Raw genomic sequence first — 16667 nt, forward strand, 5'->3', positions numbered from 1 at the left:
ATTTCAAATAAAAATTTAAGTTTGAATTTTAAATAAAAAATCCAGGACTGTGAATATTATTTTTACTTTATGGAAGATACAATAACGTAAAGTTTTATGGAATTATAAATGTTTTTTTGTATTAGATTAAAATGTCAAAATATTCAATGTAATAAATATGAATATATGAATTATATTACAAATAAAGCAAGTGCATAATGTTTTTGTGAACTTGAGTTTACTACAATGTCAACTTGCAAATTTGTTCAACAAAATAGTTTGTACTTGAGTTTAAAAAAATGTGTTTATTTTTCAACGTTTTCGCTTGAATATATTCTATTTAGGGACATATCTATTTCCACTTAATGCAATTAAAATAGAAATAATTAAATAAGGTCATCAAACAAAGTGTGGTATATATTTCTGACATTAACATTATGGAATTCTAAAAATGTATAGTAATAAATTGCTTATTTTTGTGTGTTTTTAGATATTTCTAATTTACACAAATCAATATAATATAATATTCTTTAATTAGTCAACAATAAAATAATAGTTATTATTGTCAATTTATATTTTATCATCCTTTTGTTATTTTCATTCTGATATAAAAGAAAATTATGATCAAATTTAGAACTTATATTATGATATTTATATTCTTTAATACTATGTTAAAACCATATAATTATGATATTTAATAATTAATAATGTTAAGACAGAAGTATTTTGAAATAAAAAAATTATATTTAATAAGAGTGATGAAATATAATTAATAAGAGTCTCATATTTTTTTACCGTGTATTAATATAATAACTAATTATATTTCTTTGACGAGTATATTCATACGAGACAGTTTTAGAAGGCTGTGGGGGATAAAAATAAGATGGGGGCCATTCCGAGTACCCATAGCAATGCTTAAAAAAGCACATATTGGATTAATTATAGAAGCAACCCTTTGTTTAATCTATTTTACCACCACCTGTTTCCTCTTCTTCTCCAGCTCACCATCACCTTTATATTTGCCCACCTTCCTTTCTCCTTTGCTTTAATGGCACTCACAACTCCACCATTTTAGACCATTCCTTTTCCCCCCTCGTACTCTCTCTTCCCCAAGGAGAAAATCAAAAGGGAGGCAAGGAGAGAAGGGAAAAAGAGATAGAACTTAGAAGCGAAGATGCTGGATAGTCTGTTCGGTTCCAAATTCTCAAATAAATGGTAAGGAGATCGAATTGAAGCTCTTAACCTTTTGAAATTGGAATTATATATCTCCTTGATTTCATTTGTAACATGCTGTTTTGGCGTTTGTTTTGATTATATTTATTTATTTCGGGAAATGAAGCAAGCACTCGATAAAATGCATAAGAACGAGGCTGGATCCGGTTAGGAAGAAGAAACAAGCAGTGTTGAGATATTTGAGGAGAGATGTAGCCGAGCTTCTCTCTCATGGCCACGACCTCAATGCATTTGGAAGGGTACTTTCGTCTTTTCTATATTTCTTCCTCATTCTTCCATCTTTTTATATTTAATATTTCAGGAAGCAACAACCTGCAGTTGGTTTTTTGAAATTTGGAATATGTTCAGAGAATAAAAAATCAATTTAATTTCTATATAATGGTTTCCGAGGGAATTTTAAGTGATTGACCCTTTGTCAATTGGTTTTCGAGAAATTCACATAGAACAATGGAAAATATTGCTAATCCTTCACAATTGATAAATGTTTTGTAGGATTTCCTGAGGGACCTTTTTAAAAAAAAAAATTCAATCATTCTCTCTATTTAATTCTATATTGCCTGTTTTCCTTATTCAATCTGAAATTGTCTTAAACTTTAAAAGTATATTGTGGGAAAATAATCTTGCTATGTAATTGAGCTAAAAAAAAGGAAGGGATAAGTTCCTCAAAATTGCAAAATTGTCTCTTGTCATTTTTCATTTAATTTGTGGTGAATACTGCCATTATTCAATAGATGTCACTTCTTTTTATTTTTTATTCTGTGTCCTTTTTTTTTCATGGATGCTGTTGTTTTCTTATATATATATTTAGTTTTTTGCTGGCTTTTCACAGTCTGCACATTTCTTTTGTGTATTGAATTTAAATGCCACCAGTCAAATTAAGTACAGTGGTGGTTACATCTATTAAGAAGCTGTCCCATTTGAAAACTGTTTTAGATCCTAACAACCTAAGTTTAAGATTTTTCAATTAACCAACTCATCATCTCTTGTGTATTAATAAAACACAAGCCTTTATTCTCGGACTACTAGGTCATGACTGTAACGCACCATCCACCAAGTAATTTAATTGTATTTTTTTTCTTAATTCCAACAGATGGAAGCCCTTATTGTTGAAATTAATCTATCCTCTTGCTACGACATGATTGAGCAGTATTGTGCTGATATATTAAATCAACTTTCAGCTCTTCAGAAACAAAGGTATTTCCTGTTTTATACTTATATTTCTTTACTTAAAGTCTGTTTGTATTTGGTGGAGACAAGAGTCCAGAATTATCTGCTTTTGGAAAATTGCTCGAAAAAGTTTGTGGGTTGCTCTTTTCATGGAAATGTTTAGTTAAAATTTGGTGGGTGGAGCTTTACCTACCTAAATATTTAAATATTTTGTTCCTTAGTTTTCTTTTATTAGTAGGAGGCTACAGTTCAGCCTTGTAGTAAATTGAGTTAGTGCTGTTTCCAAAAAAACATAGGCAATAAAATCAGAGTCACACACTGATTTTTTTTTCTGTTGTTAAATTCAATTCAATGGTAGAGACTCAGTGGTCCAGTTGTAATAAATTTTTGAGATCTATAGCAAGGGCCCACAGGTTATTTCACTGCTGAATCATTTAACTCTATATATAAGTTGACATACTTTAAACCAGGATCACATGGTGAAGTCAATGCCTTACATTTGTTTACCCAGACTTGCAGAAATCGGGACTTGTTAATTCTGTCAAATTGATTGTTTCTTAATTCTGTCATATGCTCTTATTGTCCAATGTTTCTAATGTTCATAAATCGAAATGAAAGAAAAGAAAAGAGGAATCTAATGTAGTATGGAAACATTATTTCTTTTTTCACAGAGAGTGTCCTGATGAAGCCAAAGAAGCGATTTCAACCTTAATATTCGCTGCTGCTAGATTTTCTGATCTGCCTGAATTATGTGATCTCAGACGAGCTTTTAATGAGAGATTTGGCAGTAGCATGGAATCTTTTGTGAATTCAGAGGTATTGTATTTCTCAGTTACCATACAGTGTAAATCAAAAGGTATTGGTCAGATTGTACTGGGACTAGAGTACTAGTCTAGTACTCGTGTTGGAGTTGAGCTGAGGATAATTTCTTGAAAAAAGACAACATGGATACCGAAAAACAAGGGGAACACTATTATGTGATTTCTTTTTATTTATGGATTTCAACCCTATTTTTTTTTTTATAGTATCAGGTTTAAATTAAATTCCTTATATTTGAGCATTTGGAAACAGCTCTTCTTGCCCTGTGGTTTAAATGTATTTCTGAAAGTTCATGGCCTCTTTTGACAGTTTGTGAAGAAAGCTCGGGACAAGACATTTTCAGATGAGAAAAAGCTTCAACTAATGCAAGGAATTGCTCAAGAATTCTCTGTTAGATTTGATCCAAAAGATTTCCACCGCAGAATGTCTAATCCTGCTGAAGCTAAATATGTTAGTATTTGGAACTCCCTTTTTGTGATCAATCTCTCTCTGTTTTTTCCCATTTAAGTATTAAGGGTAGTAATTTGATTAAGCTTTCTTACTGGACCTATTTCAGTGTTATAAACAGGTATATATGCCTGATCAGTATATAAAAATCTAGCATATATGTTATGAGTCATGACATCCTTTTTTTGTTTTTTTTGTTATATATTTCTACAGGATCTACCCAAGAAAGTAGTACCTCCTAGAAATGGAGAAGCTTATAAGAAAATGCCTAAGGTCCATTCTGATGATATCCCAAGAGAAAAGAGACCGAATCCAAAACCTGTGGCAACTGCGCATAAGCAGGAAACTCAACAGAAAGTGGTATGGGATGAGCCTAGAGAATTGAGAGCCAAACAACAAGTCGTGAGGGAAGAGCGAAAAGAATTACCGGCTGAACTGGAAGAATCGTGGGCTCAACCAAAAGCATCATGGGCTCGGCCAAGGGAATCACGGGCTGATCCCAGAGCTGTACAGGCTGAACCAAAAGATATCCATGTAGTTCCATCAAAACCTGAAAGAACAAATCTGTACCACAAAGATTACAGGTTACCGACTGAAGATACACCAAAAAAGCACCATCACAAAGAAAAGACAATGCATGGTCAAGTAACAGACAGGTCCTATTCCCTTAACGAAGAGAAACCTGGGCTCCATTCAGCCAAATCTCTCTCTGAAAAGGAGCAAGGAAATAATGGTATGGTTTTTGATAGATCAAGGAGACGAGATAATGGGTCTGATTATATCAGATCAGAGTCCAATACTGATAGAGAAGCAGACGACTTTATCAAACCTTCCAAAGGAAAAGGTATTAATATGGCTCCTCCCTACACCAAACCAAAAGCAACAAAAATCGACAAGTTTAAAGAAGAAGAGTGTAATGGTTCAGACCGGCATCCTGCAGAGAGGCCACCTATTAGATCTGTTAAGGATGAGAAGGTGCTTAACATGGTCCCACCATATGTTAAACCAGAGTTCGAGCAGCAAACTAAGCATGGTGATCATTATGGTACCTCTCATGGGGAGAGACCAAGGCCTGTTTCAGTTAGGAGCAAAGTTCCAAAACCACCCCTTGCTGATGCTAAAACAGAAGATGAGTTATTTGATGAAGCAAACATGAATCGCACACCAAGTATGAGGCGAAAATATGGGCATAGGCATGAGATTAGAAGCCATGATGACGAGGATGATGTTCATGCTAGGCATAGGCACAGAGAAATGCATGATGATGGTGTTAATGGTGATGGAAGGCATCATCTCAGGAAGCATAAAAGCCAGGGAAGCAGTGTGAAATATGATGAAGATGAGGAAGAGGAGGGAGATGATACGATTGATTATGGCAATCTCCTGCGAGGAACTCCTCGTAGCCACAGGAGGCACAGAGAGAAGTGGTCTTCTAGACATGAACCGGAGAGAGATGACGAGGAGAGAATGATGGATAAGCTGCTCATTCATTATAGCCGCAAGGGTTTGGTTGATCCTGATCCTGAACCTGTCAAGGAAAGAAGCAGAGCAAGGCATCCACCACCGCCACCTTTGACAACACGTCCTTCAGTGGACCGGGTGCACCATGCTCCAGAGAGAACAGCATCTCTTCCTGCTGACCAGGTTCATGAGGAAGTTGTTCGGTTCCCAGCACGTGCAACTTCCTTGCAACCTGATTTGTATAGCCCTAATGGAGGGCCGCGGGTGCATCCAAATTTACCAGACTACGATGAACTGACAGCCCGCTTGCGTGCACTGAGAAATGCTTGAGATGAATTGTAGAATTACATTATTTGTGGATATGATATGCCTTTTTTTAATTGCAATTGAAAGAGTCAAGTCTATAGGATTTGATTGAGAAAATTAGTCTGAAGTCTATAGCGTTGATTTATCTAATTAGTCTGGGTTCAAAAGGGATTTGAATTTAAATTGTCAAAGCATGAGAATTTGTCTGTGCTGAGAGGGGTTTCCCTTGCCTTGTACCTACAATTTTGGGGCTGCTGCTCTTTTTATCCCCGGATAAGTTATGTATATTGGAATATTTAAAGTTTGAAACTCTAATTTGTGTGATGTCTCGGAGATTGAACTTTTTCGAATTTCTTGTTTTCTAATTCTTTTTTTGTGTGTGTGTGTGTGTGTTCTTTTTTTCTGGTATTTTTGTAGATTTTTTATTTCTCCCCTTTCCACCTCTTCGTAGCACGTCTCCACTTCTTTTTATCTCGTAATATTTTTTCAAATTTTCAGCCCGTAACCAATTCACAGCCCATTTCTCTTTCTGTTTTCTTCCTTTTTTTTGAAAAACAACGATCTATAACAGTTTGTCAATAATAATAATAATATCACTATTCAGTCCGCATCACTTCAAAATTTAATTATGTCTACAGTCTATGATGTATTTGTAGTTTTGGACATATTGATGTAACCCATAAAAATATTAAAATTGTATATAAACTTGGCGTACTTAATTTTTCCTCCAATAGTTTTTTCTTAATCTGATGGGCAGCCCATTGGGATGCAATTAGATTAGTAATTAGGAACAAAACAGCTATCTTTTCTCCAAACCAACAAGCAATAAGCCCGGTTCTTCTTTCAATTCTTCAACTTTTTATTTATTTCTGTTTTCTCTCTACTTTCCGGTCAGAGTCATAATATACGATAGAGAGGTAGTTGGGCAAAAAATAAATTAACCATGGCTATGAACATATCTAAAATTTTATAGTATGGTATCAAAACAATAAAGTATAAATAGCAAAACATACTTTCAAAAATACCCTAATTGACTATCAATCAAAATACATTCTAACTGTTGTAAACAGAGAAAATAAAAAAATAAAGAACGATCGGAAAACATCATAATTGATTACAATAAAGTAACCGATATAAAATAATGAGTCAGCAAATAATCTAACTGGTGTAGATTTTTTTTTTTTTTTTTTTTGAGAGAAAAATGAAGGTCAAGCCTTCAAGTTTTATTAATAAAACACAGGAGGTGTCATGATTTGACAAAAGATTGCTAAGACAATAAAAGAAAATTTAAAGGAAAAAAACAAAAACAAAACATAAGGGTGTAGATATAAGCCAATATCTAGAAAATTCCCTGATTAGTGAAATAATGGATCGATCATCAGGAACGGATCTACTGCTTTGACAAGATATACTTAGTAATCGTTTCTATGATTTTAAATTTTTTATTCACATAGATTAAAATTTAATTGATTTTTTTAGTTTTTATATAGTTAAGCCCTTCATTATAAAAAATTTGATGTAATTCTAACATCACACATTATGCATTTTACGTTTCACCTCTCTAATTTAAAATTTTATGTTTTGGTCGTCATAGAAATTATTGATCAGTCGAAAACAACCTAACCAATGATAATAGATGATCGACAGGTAAAAAACCGAGGCTGACAAATATTTAATACGAAAGAAAACAACAAAAGCAAATTAAGTCTCCAGTGGTCATGATCAATAATTAAGATTCGTGCCTTTTTATTTGGAATTTGGAAAATATTTCTTTTAAGAGGAAATAATAATCCTCTTAATAGTCAGCTGTCTGAAATAAAAAGCATAGTACTTGAATTTTAAATTTGTGAGCTGATGTCATATATATTAATTTCGAATATGTAACCTTAATAAAAGAGAACAATATCTTATTTAATCGTATTAAATGTTATTCTTGCCTTCTAACAAACTTGCATGTCATATGAAACCAAACAAACAGTGATTAAAAAATATATATATAACGCTTGAAAATACAAACAATATCCAACTTTTAAGCAAGGCAACTACAAAATTGTTGGCAACATGTCTATCTGATAACAAATAGAAAAATAATACAAAACCAAAAGTAAAAGGACCATATATTCCATTGAGATTGTGTGATACAACTTAAACAGATTCTAGTTTCAATGAGAAACTGGTGGAGTAGGAACAGGAACCAGATCACTTGCTTCCTGTGGGCAGGAATTTTCTGCCTCTAAATCACTGACATGTGGGCCAGAATAAATTTTGACATTTAAATATTAGATATAATTTTGTCTCAAAATCTATTCCGGACTCACGTGTCAGATTAGGTTCCGTAGGAACAAGAATATGCCACACCTTTTGATCTCTTAATTAAATTTTAATCTAGCTAGCCGTTACATTACACATTGCATGAAGTTTATGAGGAAATGAAGCATGAAGTTTCCATTAATCCTCAGGAGATCGTCGCATACCAAGCGCTCCAAGCTTTGATCTCTCGGGAGGGCTCCGCCATGGTACAATATGGTAGCCATGGCAGTGACAGCACCGTCAGGACGTCCCACAAAAGACCACACCAGCCTCACCGCGGCCCTAAGAAATAGCGACACAAGAGTCTGTTGTATATCCAAAAGATAGAGCATGAATGAATGATTTACACTTTTCTTTTTCTTTTTTTGAAAAATTCTATAGATATTGTTTGTTATATTTGACAAATAGAGAAAAAAAGAAAAAAGAGGCTCATACCATAAGTTGTAGTGTCAGTGATGTGAGAAGAAGGGGAGGAGTGAGAGGAGAAGGAGAGGTATTATTCAATGGATCATAAATTGTAATTAAATGATTAATTACTGGGTGAAATATATAATTGGGGAGATCTGAAGGGAGATGAAATCTAACCATATATATAATATATATGCAATTAAGTAGCTGGCTACTGGTCCAGCCTCAATTCACCACCTAACTAACAGTCTCCCTTTCTTTTCTTTTGGTGGTAACTGGTAAGTAACTAAATGGACATGAAATATTTATGGAGAAAGAAATAATTGATTCATGAATCATGATGGTTATATAAAGAAAGAAAGATTTGGAGAGAGGAATTAGGCGCCTAAACAGGTGGCGCCCATTGTCCTCTTTGAAACATTCTTGATTTCCACGCTTAAATAGATAGTACCGTTTCAGGTTTCCACTTCCTCAACTAATTTTATAAACAAGTGTAGACAATGACATGCTTTCGGCTACATCACAATACCGCCTCCAAATATTATTCTTTTGACCTATTCTATTGTATGCCTTAATTATTCCGATGTACATTATTTTGATACAATAATTAATATGTAAATTACTAAATTTCTATAATAGGAGTACTTGTCTCATACATTAGCAGTAACTACGACTAAATTTCTATAATAGGAGTGCTTGTCTTCATACGTTTTGAGATTCGTGCATAAAAAACAATTGGGTTTGAGATTGGTGCATTGCAAAGAATAGAGGGATGGATTTGGAATAACAGGACCTGTCTCAAAGATCCAATCACAGCAGATTTATTTCCCAACTGGTTACATCTCATCAAGACACGGATCACAAAGAGATTGAACGGCTGGAGCTTCTTGCTGTAAAGGATTGAACTTGATGAGAAAACCTGTTTCAGAAATTTGATCAATTCGATCCCTATTTTTCATTTTTTTTTGTTCTTCCTCATCGTACATTTTTTTTGTCTACATTTTAAGTCTCTTATTACTTTAATATTCACTAAAAAAATTTCAACCTGAATTTCAAATTTACAACATTTTTTTATTACTAAATTTAATAGTGGTTCTTTCATTTTATTTATTTATTTTAGTATTAATTAATAATTTGGATCATATTTGATTGAAATCTAAACTGTGGGGGAAAAAAATTAGACCTAATTTACATCGTCAAATTTGTAATAATTAGACTATTTAATAAAGTAGAGCTAATTTTAGATCGGTTTAAATTAAGTTCTCCTCGGATTATAATTTAGGTATACTCGCAAAGACTTTATCGATCGTATTATGCTATATGACAATTTCATATCTTGAATGCCGTTCGGTTTATTTCTGTATTTAATTAATTTGGTTCTAGAACTGAATAAAAGTTCGTTTATTTACAATTTCGACTCATTTAAATTAAGTACAGAATTTTTAATAATTGCCCCCAAATCCCAATTTAATTAAGTACTTTCGCCCGATATGTTTACTTGGTGATATACTGATATAAATGTAAGCAAGAGTTGCACCATGAACAAAGTTAAACACCCTTGATCTGTATTTTAACCACTATACATGAAACCATAACCATGTGTTCTATCTTATATTTGCCGAAATTTTTGTTAACAACATTAAAATCAATTAAATTAAAGAAAATGACATCACTATTTGAGAACAAAAAAAAAATATATGACATGCAGCGCGCAATAGAAATTTATTGAAGAGGGATCTAAACAAGCAAACAGTACCGATAAAATAAGGTCATGCAGCGCGCGGTTTGCAAGACTTACCAGCAAGATACTAATTAACTAGTTCGATCGGAAGAGAAGAGGAGGAGCATTGGGCACTGGATACCACCAATTAATATGCAATGAAGAGAAATAACACAACGCGCATCATGCTTATCCGAATGATATCTTAAAATTATGGGCTTGGGATGGGAGCGATGGACAATAATAAGGCCCACAAGCCCAAATATGGACAGCATGATTATTTGGGAAGCCCAAATATGGACAGCATTATTATTTCAGCCCAGCAAGCCGTACTTGGGAACGTAGTGTCCCAGCGTAGATTACCGTATATAGGATTTGTTTTTTTTTTTTTTTTTTTAGTCCCACAATAATTTCCTTAGATCAGATAGTACCATATATAAAAGAACCGCACCACATGATTATCGCCATTCTTAAGGCAGTGCATTACAAATGCATTTAGCAAAACAAACAACCTAAACTTGACAACCTATAGTGCACGTCATGTGCACTCAGCAATTTTTTAATTTTATACATAAAAACTCAATTCAAAGTTAGAAATTCGAATCAAACAGTGAAACAACTTCACTGTTATTTTTTTGGCAGTTTTTCTTTAAATTATATATCAAGAAATATCCAACGAAATTGCTTTCATAATTTATATGATAATTTTCATTTTTCAAAAGGAAAGTGTTCCATTCTAAATAATTTTCTTATTTATGAAAATCGTAAGGATGGCAATTGCCTCCCTACACTAAAAAAAAAAAGGGTAAAGTGTTGAGGCCTCGGGGGCTACATTAGTAGGTTATTAGAACAGACCGGTACATAGTCAAGTAAGATATATTGAACAATATTGCCGATTTTTTTTATTAATAGAAAATAAATTAATAAAATATCGAAATAGGGGATTGATTTGGGATTTTGTCGATAAATAGGTAGAATAGGGCTAGTTATCCCGTCCAACGGACGGGACAAATTATTCCGTCCGAATTATGTCCCTAATTATAATCCTTAATCAACTTAGCGGTAAAAAAAGAGAAAAGAAAAAAAGTCGGACGGTAAAGTAAGACCCATCCAAGCCTTCTCTGGTAAAAAATAAAATAAAAAAGCAAGCCTGGACGGAGAAGTAAGACCCGTCCAAGAAACTTCACATTTATATTTTTTGTTTTTTCTATTATATTATTATATTCTATTATATTATGATTTTATATATATTATATTATTATATTATATTATATTATATTATATTACATTATTTTTGTTTTTTATATTATATTATTATATTAATATACTTATATATTTTATATTATTTTTTGTTTTTATATTATTATATTATATTATATTGTTTTTTGTTTTTTATATTATATTATTATATTAATATACTTATATATAGGGGTGGCAACGAATCGAACCGAATCGAACTTACTCTAGGTTTGAGTTTGGTTTGAATAAGATTCGAACCGAACCTGGTTTGATTTGTTTCGAATCGAATTAATTGCGAACTACACATTTTTCGAATCGAACCCGAATCGAATCACGAACTAAATTATTTTTTAGCAGCCCTAGTTATACCAGTAGTTTATACATTAATTTTTTTCTCGCGGAACAAAATTCACATGGCTTCCTTTTATCGGTATGAAATGAGTATTTTTAAGTTGAAAAATTGTTCATAAAAAAATACATCACAACAAATAATCGTAAAAAGAGCATTAAGTACAAGAACTGAAATATGCAGTAAAACAAGTAATCATACCTCGAGTGCTCACTCGATCAAATCCTCGATTGGACCATCTAATGAAGTGAGAATCCGCAAGGTAGAGAAGGTGGAGGAGAGACTGCCGAAGAGAGAGGAGAGATCGGAGAGAGGAGCGACGGCCGGAGAGATAGCCAATCACTGAGAGCGTCGGCTAGGTTTTAGAGCGAGAGAGAGAGTGAGTTAGGAAAAGGCGGAGAGAAAACTAGGTTATTGAGATTTGAGAGCAATAGAGCGTCGGCTAAGTTAAATTATGACTCTCAATATTGGATTTTAATTTCATCAGGTAAATGAACGGTTGGTGTTATTATGAGATTCGAACCATAAAAGTTCGTGAACCCATTTCGATCGAACCAGGCTAAGTTTGAGTTTGGTTTGAATTAATTTCGAACCGAACCTGGTTTGGTTCGTTTCAATTCGAACCCATTTCGAATCGAATTAAACTCGAATCAAACCCAAATCAAACCCGAATCGAATCACGAACTACGAATTTTTTTTGCTAGCCCTACTTATATATATTATATTATTTTTTGTTTTTTATATTATATTATTATATGAGATGGGCTACGCTAAGTTGCGAAGTAAAGCGGCTATTTTACTTCACGCTCATATTTTGCGATTTTTAAGTTCAAAATGTCGATCCGAACCGTTCATCTTGTTCTCCATATTGAAATGTGCTTCGAGACAAAATTTTACATTTTTTGGAATTTTTTTACTATTTATTAAGCAATTTTGAAAGTCGCTGATCTGATGGTCCAGAAAATTTTACTGTTTTTACTGTTCACAGCAAAACAACAATTTTCAAAAATGCTTAATAAATAGTAAAAAAATTCTAAAAAATATAAAATTTGGTCTCCAAGCACATTTCAATATGGATTAAACATCTAACGGTTCAGATCGGTGGTTTGGACTTTCAAAATAAAAATACGGCGTGAAGTAGAAACGCGTTTTACTTTGCAACTCACCGTAGCCTACCTCTTATTATATTATATTATGATTTTATATATATTATATTATGATTTTATATATATTATATTATATTATATTATAACAAAAAATAATATAATATAATATAATAACAAAAAATAATATAATATAATATAATATAATAATCATAATCTTATTTGAAGTTTCTCGGACGGGTCTTACTTCCCTGTCCGGGTTTACTTTTTTTTTTTTTAACCCGAGAAGGCTTGGATGGGTCTTACTTTACCGTCCGGCTTTTTTTTTTTTTTTTACTACTACGTTGATTAAGGATTATAATTAGGGATATAAGCCGGACGGAATAATTTGTCCCGTCCGTTGGACAGAATAACTAACCCCGTTCTACCTATTTATCGACAAAATTCCAAATCAATCTCCTATTTCGATATTTTATTAATTTTTTTTCTATTAATAAAAAATTCGGAACAATATTGCATGTAATGTAAATAATGACGAGATGGAGCGATAGTACAATTGGCTGGAGAAAAGGTTCTAAATTTGCGGTTACTCAAGAGTTCGAGAGCCCCTCTCACGACTTCATAATTTTATGCGAATCAATAAAGATGCAATGCAAATTATTCGACAAAATAATAGTAAGTATTTGAATGACATCCCACAGGTTATGTCAAAAAATTTGACCAAGTGATCTTAGATTATTCTTGAAAATTTCCATACAAGTCTAATTTAGTATAAATTTTGTCAACTCATGACAGTACAATTATGCTTAACTGCACTAAATTACGCTAAAATACTCTAACTACGCTAAATATACAAAAATACATTGAATTTCGCAAAATTACGCAAATTACATTAAATTACACTAAATTACGCTAATTAAATTATGGTAATTATAATAAATTACGCTTCACTACGCTAAATTACGCTTAACTACCACAAAATAAAATAAAATATATGTAATTGGACTTCTTTGTAATAAAAAAAAATAATTCAGAGCTATTGGAGATTAAACTTCCAGGGTCATCGGTAAAAAATAACCACAAAATAAATTAAAATATATGTAATTGGATTTTTTTTGTAATAAAAAATAATTTAGGGCTATCGGCGATTAAACTTCCAGGATCTTCAGTGAAAAATAATCATAAATTAAAATAATATATATCTAAAACATTCGAATTATTCTAATTGGTTAAAAAAATAATTCACAATCCGCTAGATAATATAGCGGATTGGAATTTTTTTTTTTTTTGAGAAAAATCCCGATCTGGAATATAAATCCCGATCCGCTATATTATATAGCGGATTGGGTATTTTTATAAAAAATCCAAAAAATTGGTTAAAACTTAAAAAGTGGATATTTATATTAAAATTTGGATATTAAAAAAAATCACGGGACATTTTCACTAGATTATCAAACGGGATTTATGATCAATTCTGCTTAATTATTCAGCGAAATTAAGGTTTTTTTTTAAAAAATAATTTCGCTATATTACAACCTTTAGAAAAAAAAACTAATTCCAATAAATAATCCAGCTGAATTGAGAAAAATAATAATTAAAAAAATTCTACTTCCACTGAATAATCCAGTAAAAAATGTTATTCCATTCCAGAAAAGTAATCTCAGTTTTTTTAATTTGATTTATTTTAATGTTATTAATAAAAGTTTCTGTTACATGTGTATCGAAACCAAAATGTAATGTTCCTTACCATATGATGCTTGATGTTCCCAGCATTTCTGAAGTTCTTTTGATCATGATGTGATTTAGACATAGTTAATGGACGAGTTTAGTATGTATATTTACAATTGTTATTAATTAGACAGAGATTTGTTATATTCGCCTCTAATTCATCTTTTCTGTAATAACTGGTGCTCATTAATATTTATGCACATCACAAACAACAATTCTTGCATTCCAGTAGATTTTAATAACAATCAAAATGAAAAATGCATAAACAGATCACAACAGCTTGGTTTCTTCTTACCGTACCAGTGCAATACACAGAAGATGTTTGCATGTGTTTTGATCTATACCGCATCGACTCACTTGAACAAATCAGAAGCTGCAATACTACTATTATGGAACCGAGCACACAGCATAAAGAAAATAAATTATGGAGATAAAATACCAAGCATGACACATTAGAAACACGCACAACAATTTTCATTGATAGAGACTTCATTTCATCTCTTGAATATATCATAGAGAAACACCAAATATTCCATAAATGCCAGAAGGATCATCACTTCATATTGTACTACTCAAACAAGTTTATTTGCAAACTAATTGCGAATACATTACTTATTTTTTTCCACTCTTCTTGAGTCCAGAGCCACCGAAGCTTCCCTTCTGAGCTGCCTTTGCACGAAGCTCCTTCAGTGCCTTCTCCTCCTCTTTCTTCTTTTGAATATTAGCTAGATCATTCTAAGCCACCAAAATAATTTCAAATTGTTAGACATAGATAATTGTTCAATTTCAAAATGTGTGATTCTATTCAAGACCGGTGTTGAACATTAGAAATCAGTGTAGTAATTACAATATGACAATTTTACCCTCCTAGGTATGGAACCAAACCAGTTAGATTTGACACAAGGTACGTGCATTAAAAGACCAGACAGCAGAGTTAATTTAACCTGTGTTATCTACACAAGGCTGCTAAGGTATATCATGCTTATATGCAAAATCTATTACCAAGCAAAACAAATACAGACATCAGCTATGCTAAAAAATATTTGTTCCTTGTATGCAACTAATCTCTCATCTCTTTGAGTGAAAATATGGTTGGGATTCTCTCTCTCTCTCTCTCTAGATGGGGGGAGGTTACCATTGACATCGGTATATTCTGGTACTGTCTCAGTCTGTACCAGTTAAACTTCCATACTTTCCCAAAGCCTTCACCGGTGCCCCCAATAAAGGGTTTGGCCATCACAATAAACAAACTAGCCTTCTCCTCTCCTACCCTTCCTCATTTGCCTGGACTCTTTTTATTTGGTTTAATGGAACTTAGTAGGCAAAGCCAACTATTATAAGAAAAACGGAAAAAAATCTCATCTTTTAGTTGTGTTACCTCTGATCTAGCAAGTTACTGCAACTAAATAAATTAACCAGAATCCTCATCTCCTATTTTTATCACTCCACTCTTAAAACTAGCTATAAATTAGGATTTCCTTTATATGGCATTGATCTACCAATCTAATACTATCAGTATCAAGTCTGTTCTCTTATATACAAACAAAGCCTATAGATCAAATAAAATCTCTCTCCAATTATCTAAGAAAACAAAGTTCTGGACCAGAAAGAATCTTGATCTAACTACCTAACCTTGCAATTAAAGTATCCATACAGTACAAAGTGATCGATAGTCCCTCTATACTCTACTATTAGAATTAAACAGCTTGAACAACACTTAAATTTCGATAGATCAAATACCTCGTCATAGTCCTTCTTCTCAGACTTGGGAGCCTTCAAAGGCTTGAGCTTTCCACCTAAAAAACAAAATCAAACATCAATATAACCAAAACAAAAGGTTAATCTGGTCTCTACACTAAAATCAAGACCTAAGAAATCCACTTTAAGAAATTAAAATCAGCTTAAACAAGAAATCGAAATCAAACACCAAACAAACAAAACAAGAACAAATTAGTATCGAGAGAGAGATTGAAAGACCTTGTTTTGACGACATGGTTGATTGAAAATCGAAAGAGGAGAACACGGCAAATTGGGGAAAGCTAAGGTCAGAGGCGTAATTTGATTCCCCCGAAAGAATATATATAGTATCTCTTCAAAATTGAACCGGAAATGCGCCGATTTATTTACCAACGGATTTTACCAGAATATACGATATGAGATTACTAAATGTTAAGCAACAATAGAAAACGACCACGTCATTATAAGTAAGACTACGTAAACTTCTATAAGAAACAATAATTTAGTGGTAGGAAACGGGAACGAAAGGTGGAAAACCTCTAGACGGCAGCTTTGAAATGGGCTGATATCCAAAATATTTTGGGCTGGTTATCAGGCCCATAAATCGACCCAAATAGGTTTCAGAAATTTGGGAATTCAAAAGAAAAGAAGCAACGGAATT

At 32.6% G+C, this 16667-nt stretch overlaps 1 protein-coding gene and 1 long non-coding RNA gene across 2 annotated transcripts; one reads left to right on the forward strand and one right to left on the reverse strand.

Moving 5' to 3' along the window:
• The first annotated feature begins 949 nt into the window (after positions 1–949).
• LOC144553528 (uncharacterized) lies at positions 950–5715 on the forward strand. The gene is made up of 6 exons (XM_078301734.1): positions 950–1194; positions 1319–1451; positions 2303–2406; positions 3051–3195; positions 3508–3648; positions 3859–5715. The coding sequence occupies exons 1-6, from the start codon at positions 1154–1156 to the stop codon at positions 5434–5436; spliced, it is 2142 nt and encodes a 713-aa protein (XP_078157860.1). The 5' UTR covers positions 950–1153; the 3' UTR covers positions 5437–5715.
• A 3319-nt stretch (positions 5716–9034) lies between these two features.
• LOC144553529 (uncharacterized) lies at positions 9035–16466 on the reverse strand. Its single transcript, XR_013511388.1, has 4 exons — positions 16247–16466; positions 16010–16065; positions 14289–15004; positions 9035–9049 (listed from the first exon to the last, which is right to left on the reverse strand). It is a non-coding gene; the product is annotated as an uncharacterized LOC144553529 (long non-coding RNA).
• Positions 16467–16667: the final 201 nt, after the last annotated feature.

Source organism: Carex rostrata, chromosome 4 (genome assembly GCF_964058835.1).
Source record: "Carex rostrata chromosome 4, lpCarRost1.2, whole genome shotgun sequence".
Taxonomy (NCBI): Eukaryota; Viridiplantae; Streptophyta; class Magnoliopsida; order Poales; family Cyperaceae; genus Carex; species Carex rostrata.

Coding starts and splice junctions, on each gene's coding strand:
- LOC144553528 (XM_078301734.1), top strand. CDS start 1,154: ATGCTGGATAGTCTGTTCGGTTCCAAATTCTCAAATAAATG. Junction 1,452..2,302: donor ACCTCAATGCATTTGGAAGG/GTACTTTCGTCT, acceptor TAATTCCAACAG/ATGGAAGCCCTTATTGTTGA. Junction 3,649..3,858: donor ATCCTGCTGAAGCTAAATAT/GTTAGTATTTGG, acceptor ATATTTCTACAG/GATCTACCCAAGAAAGTAGT.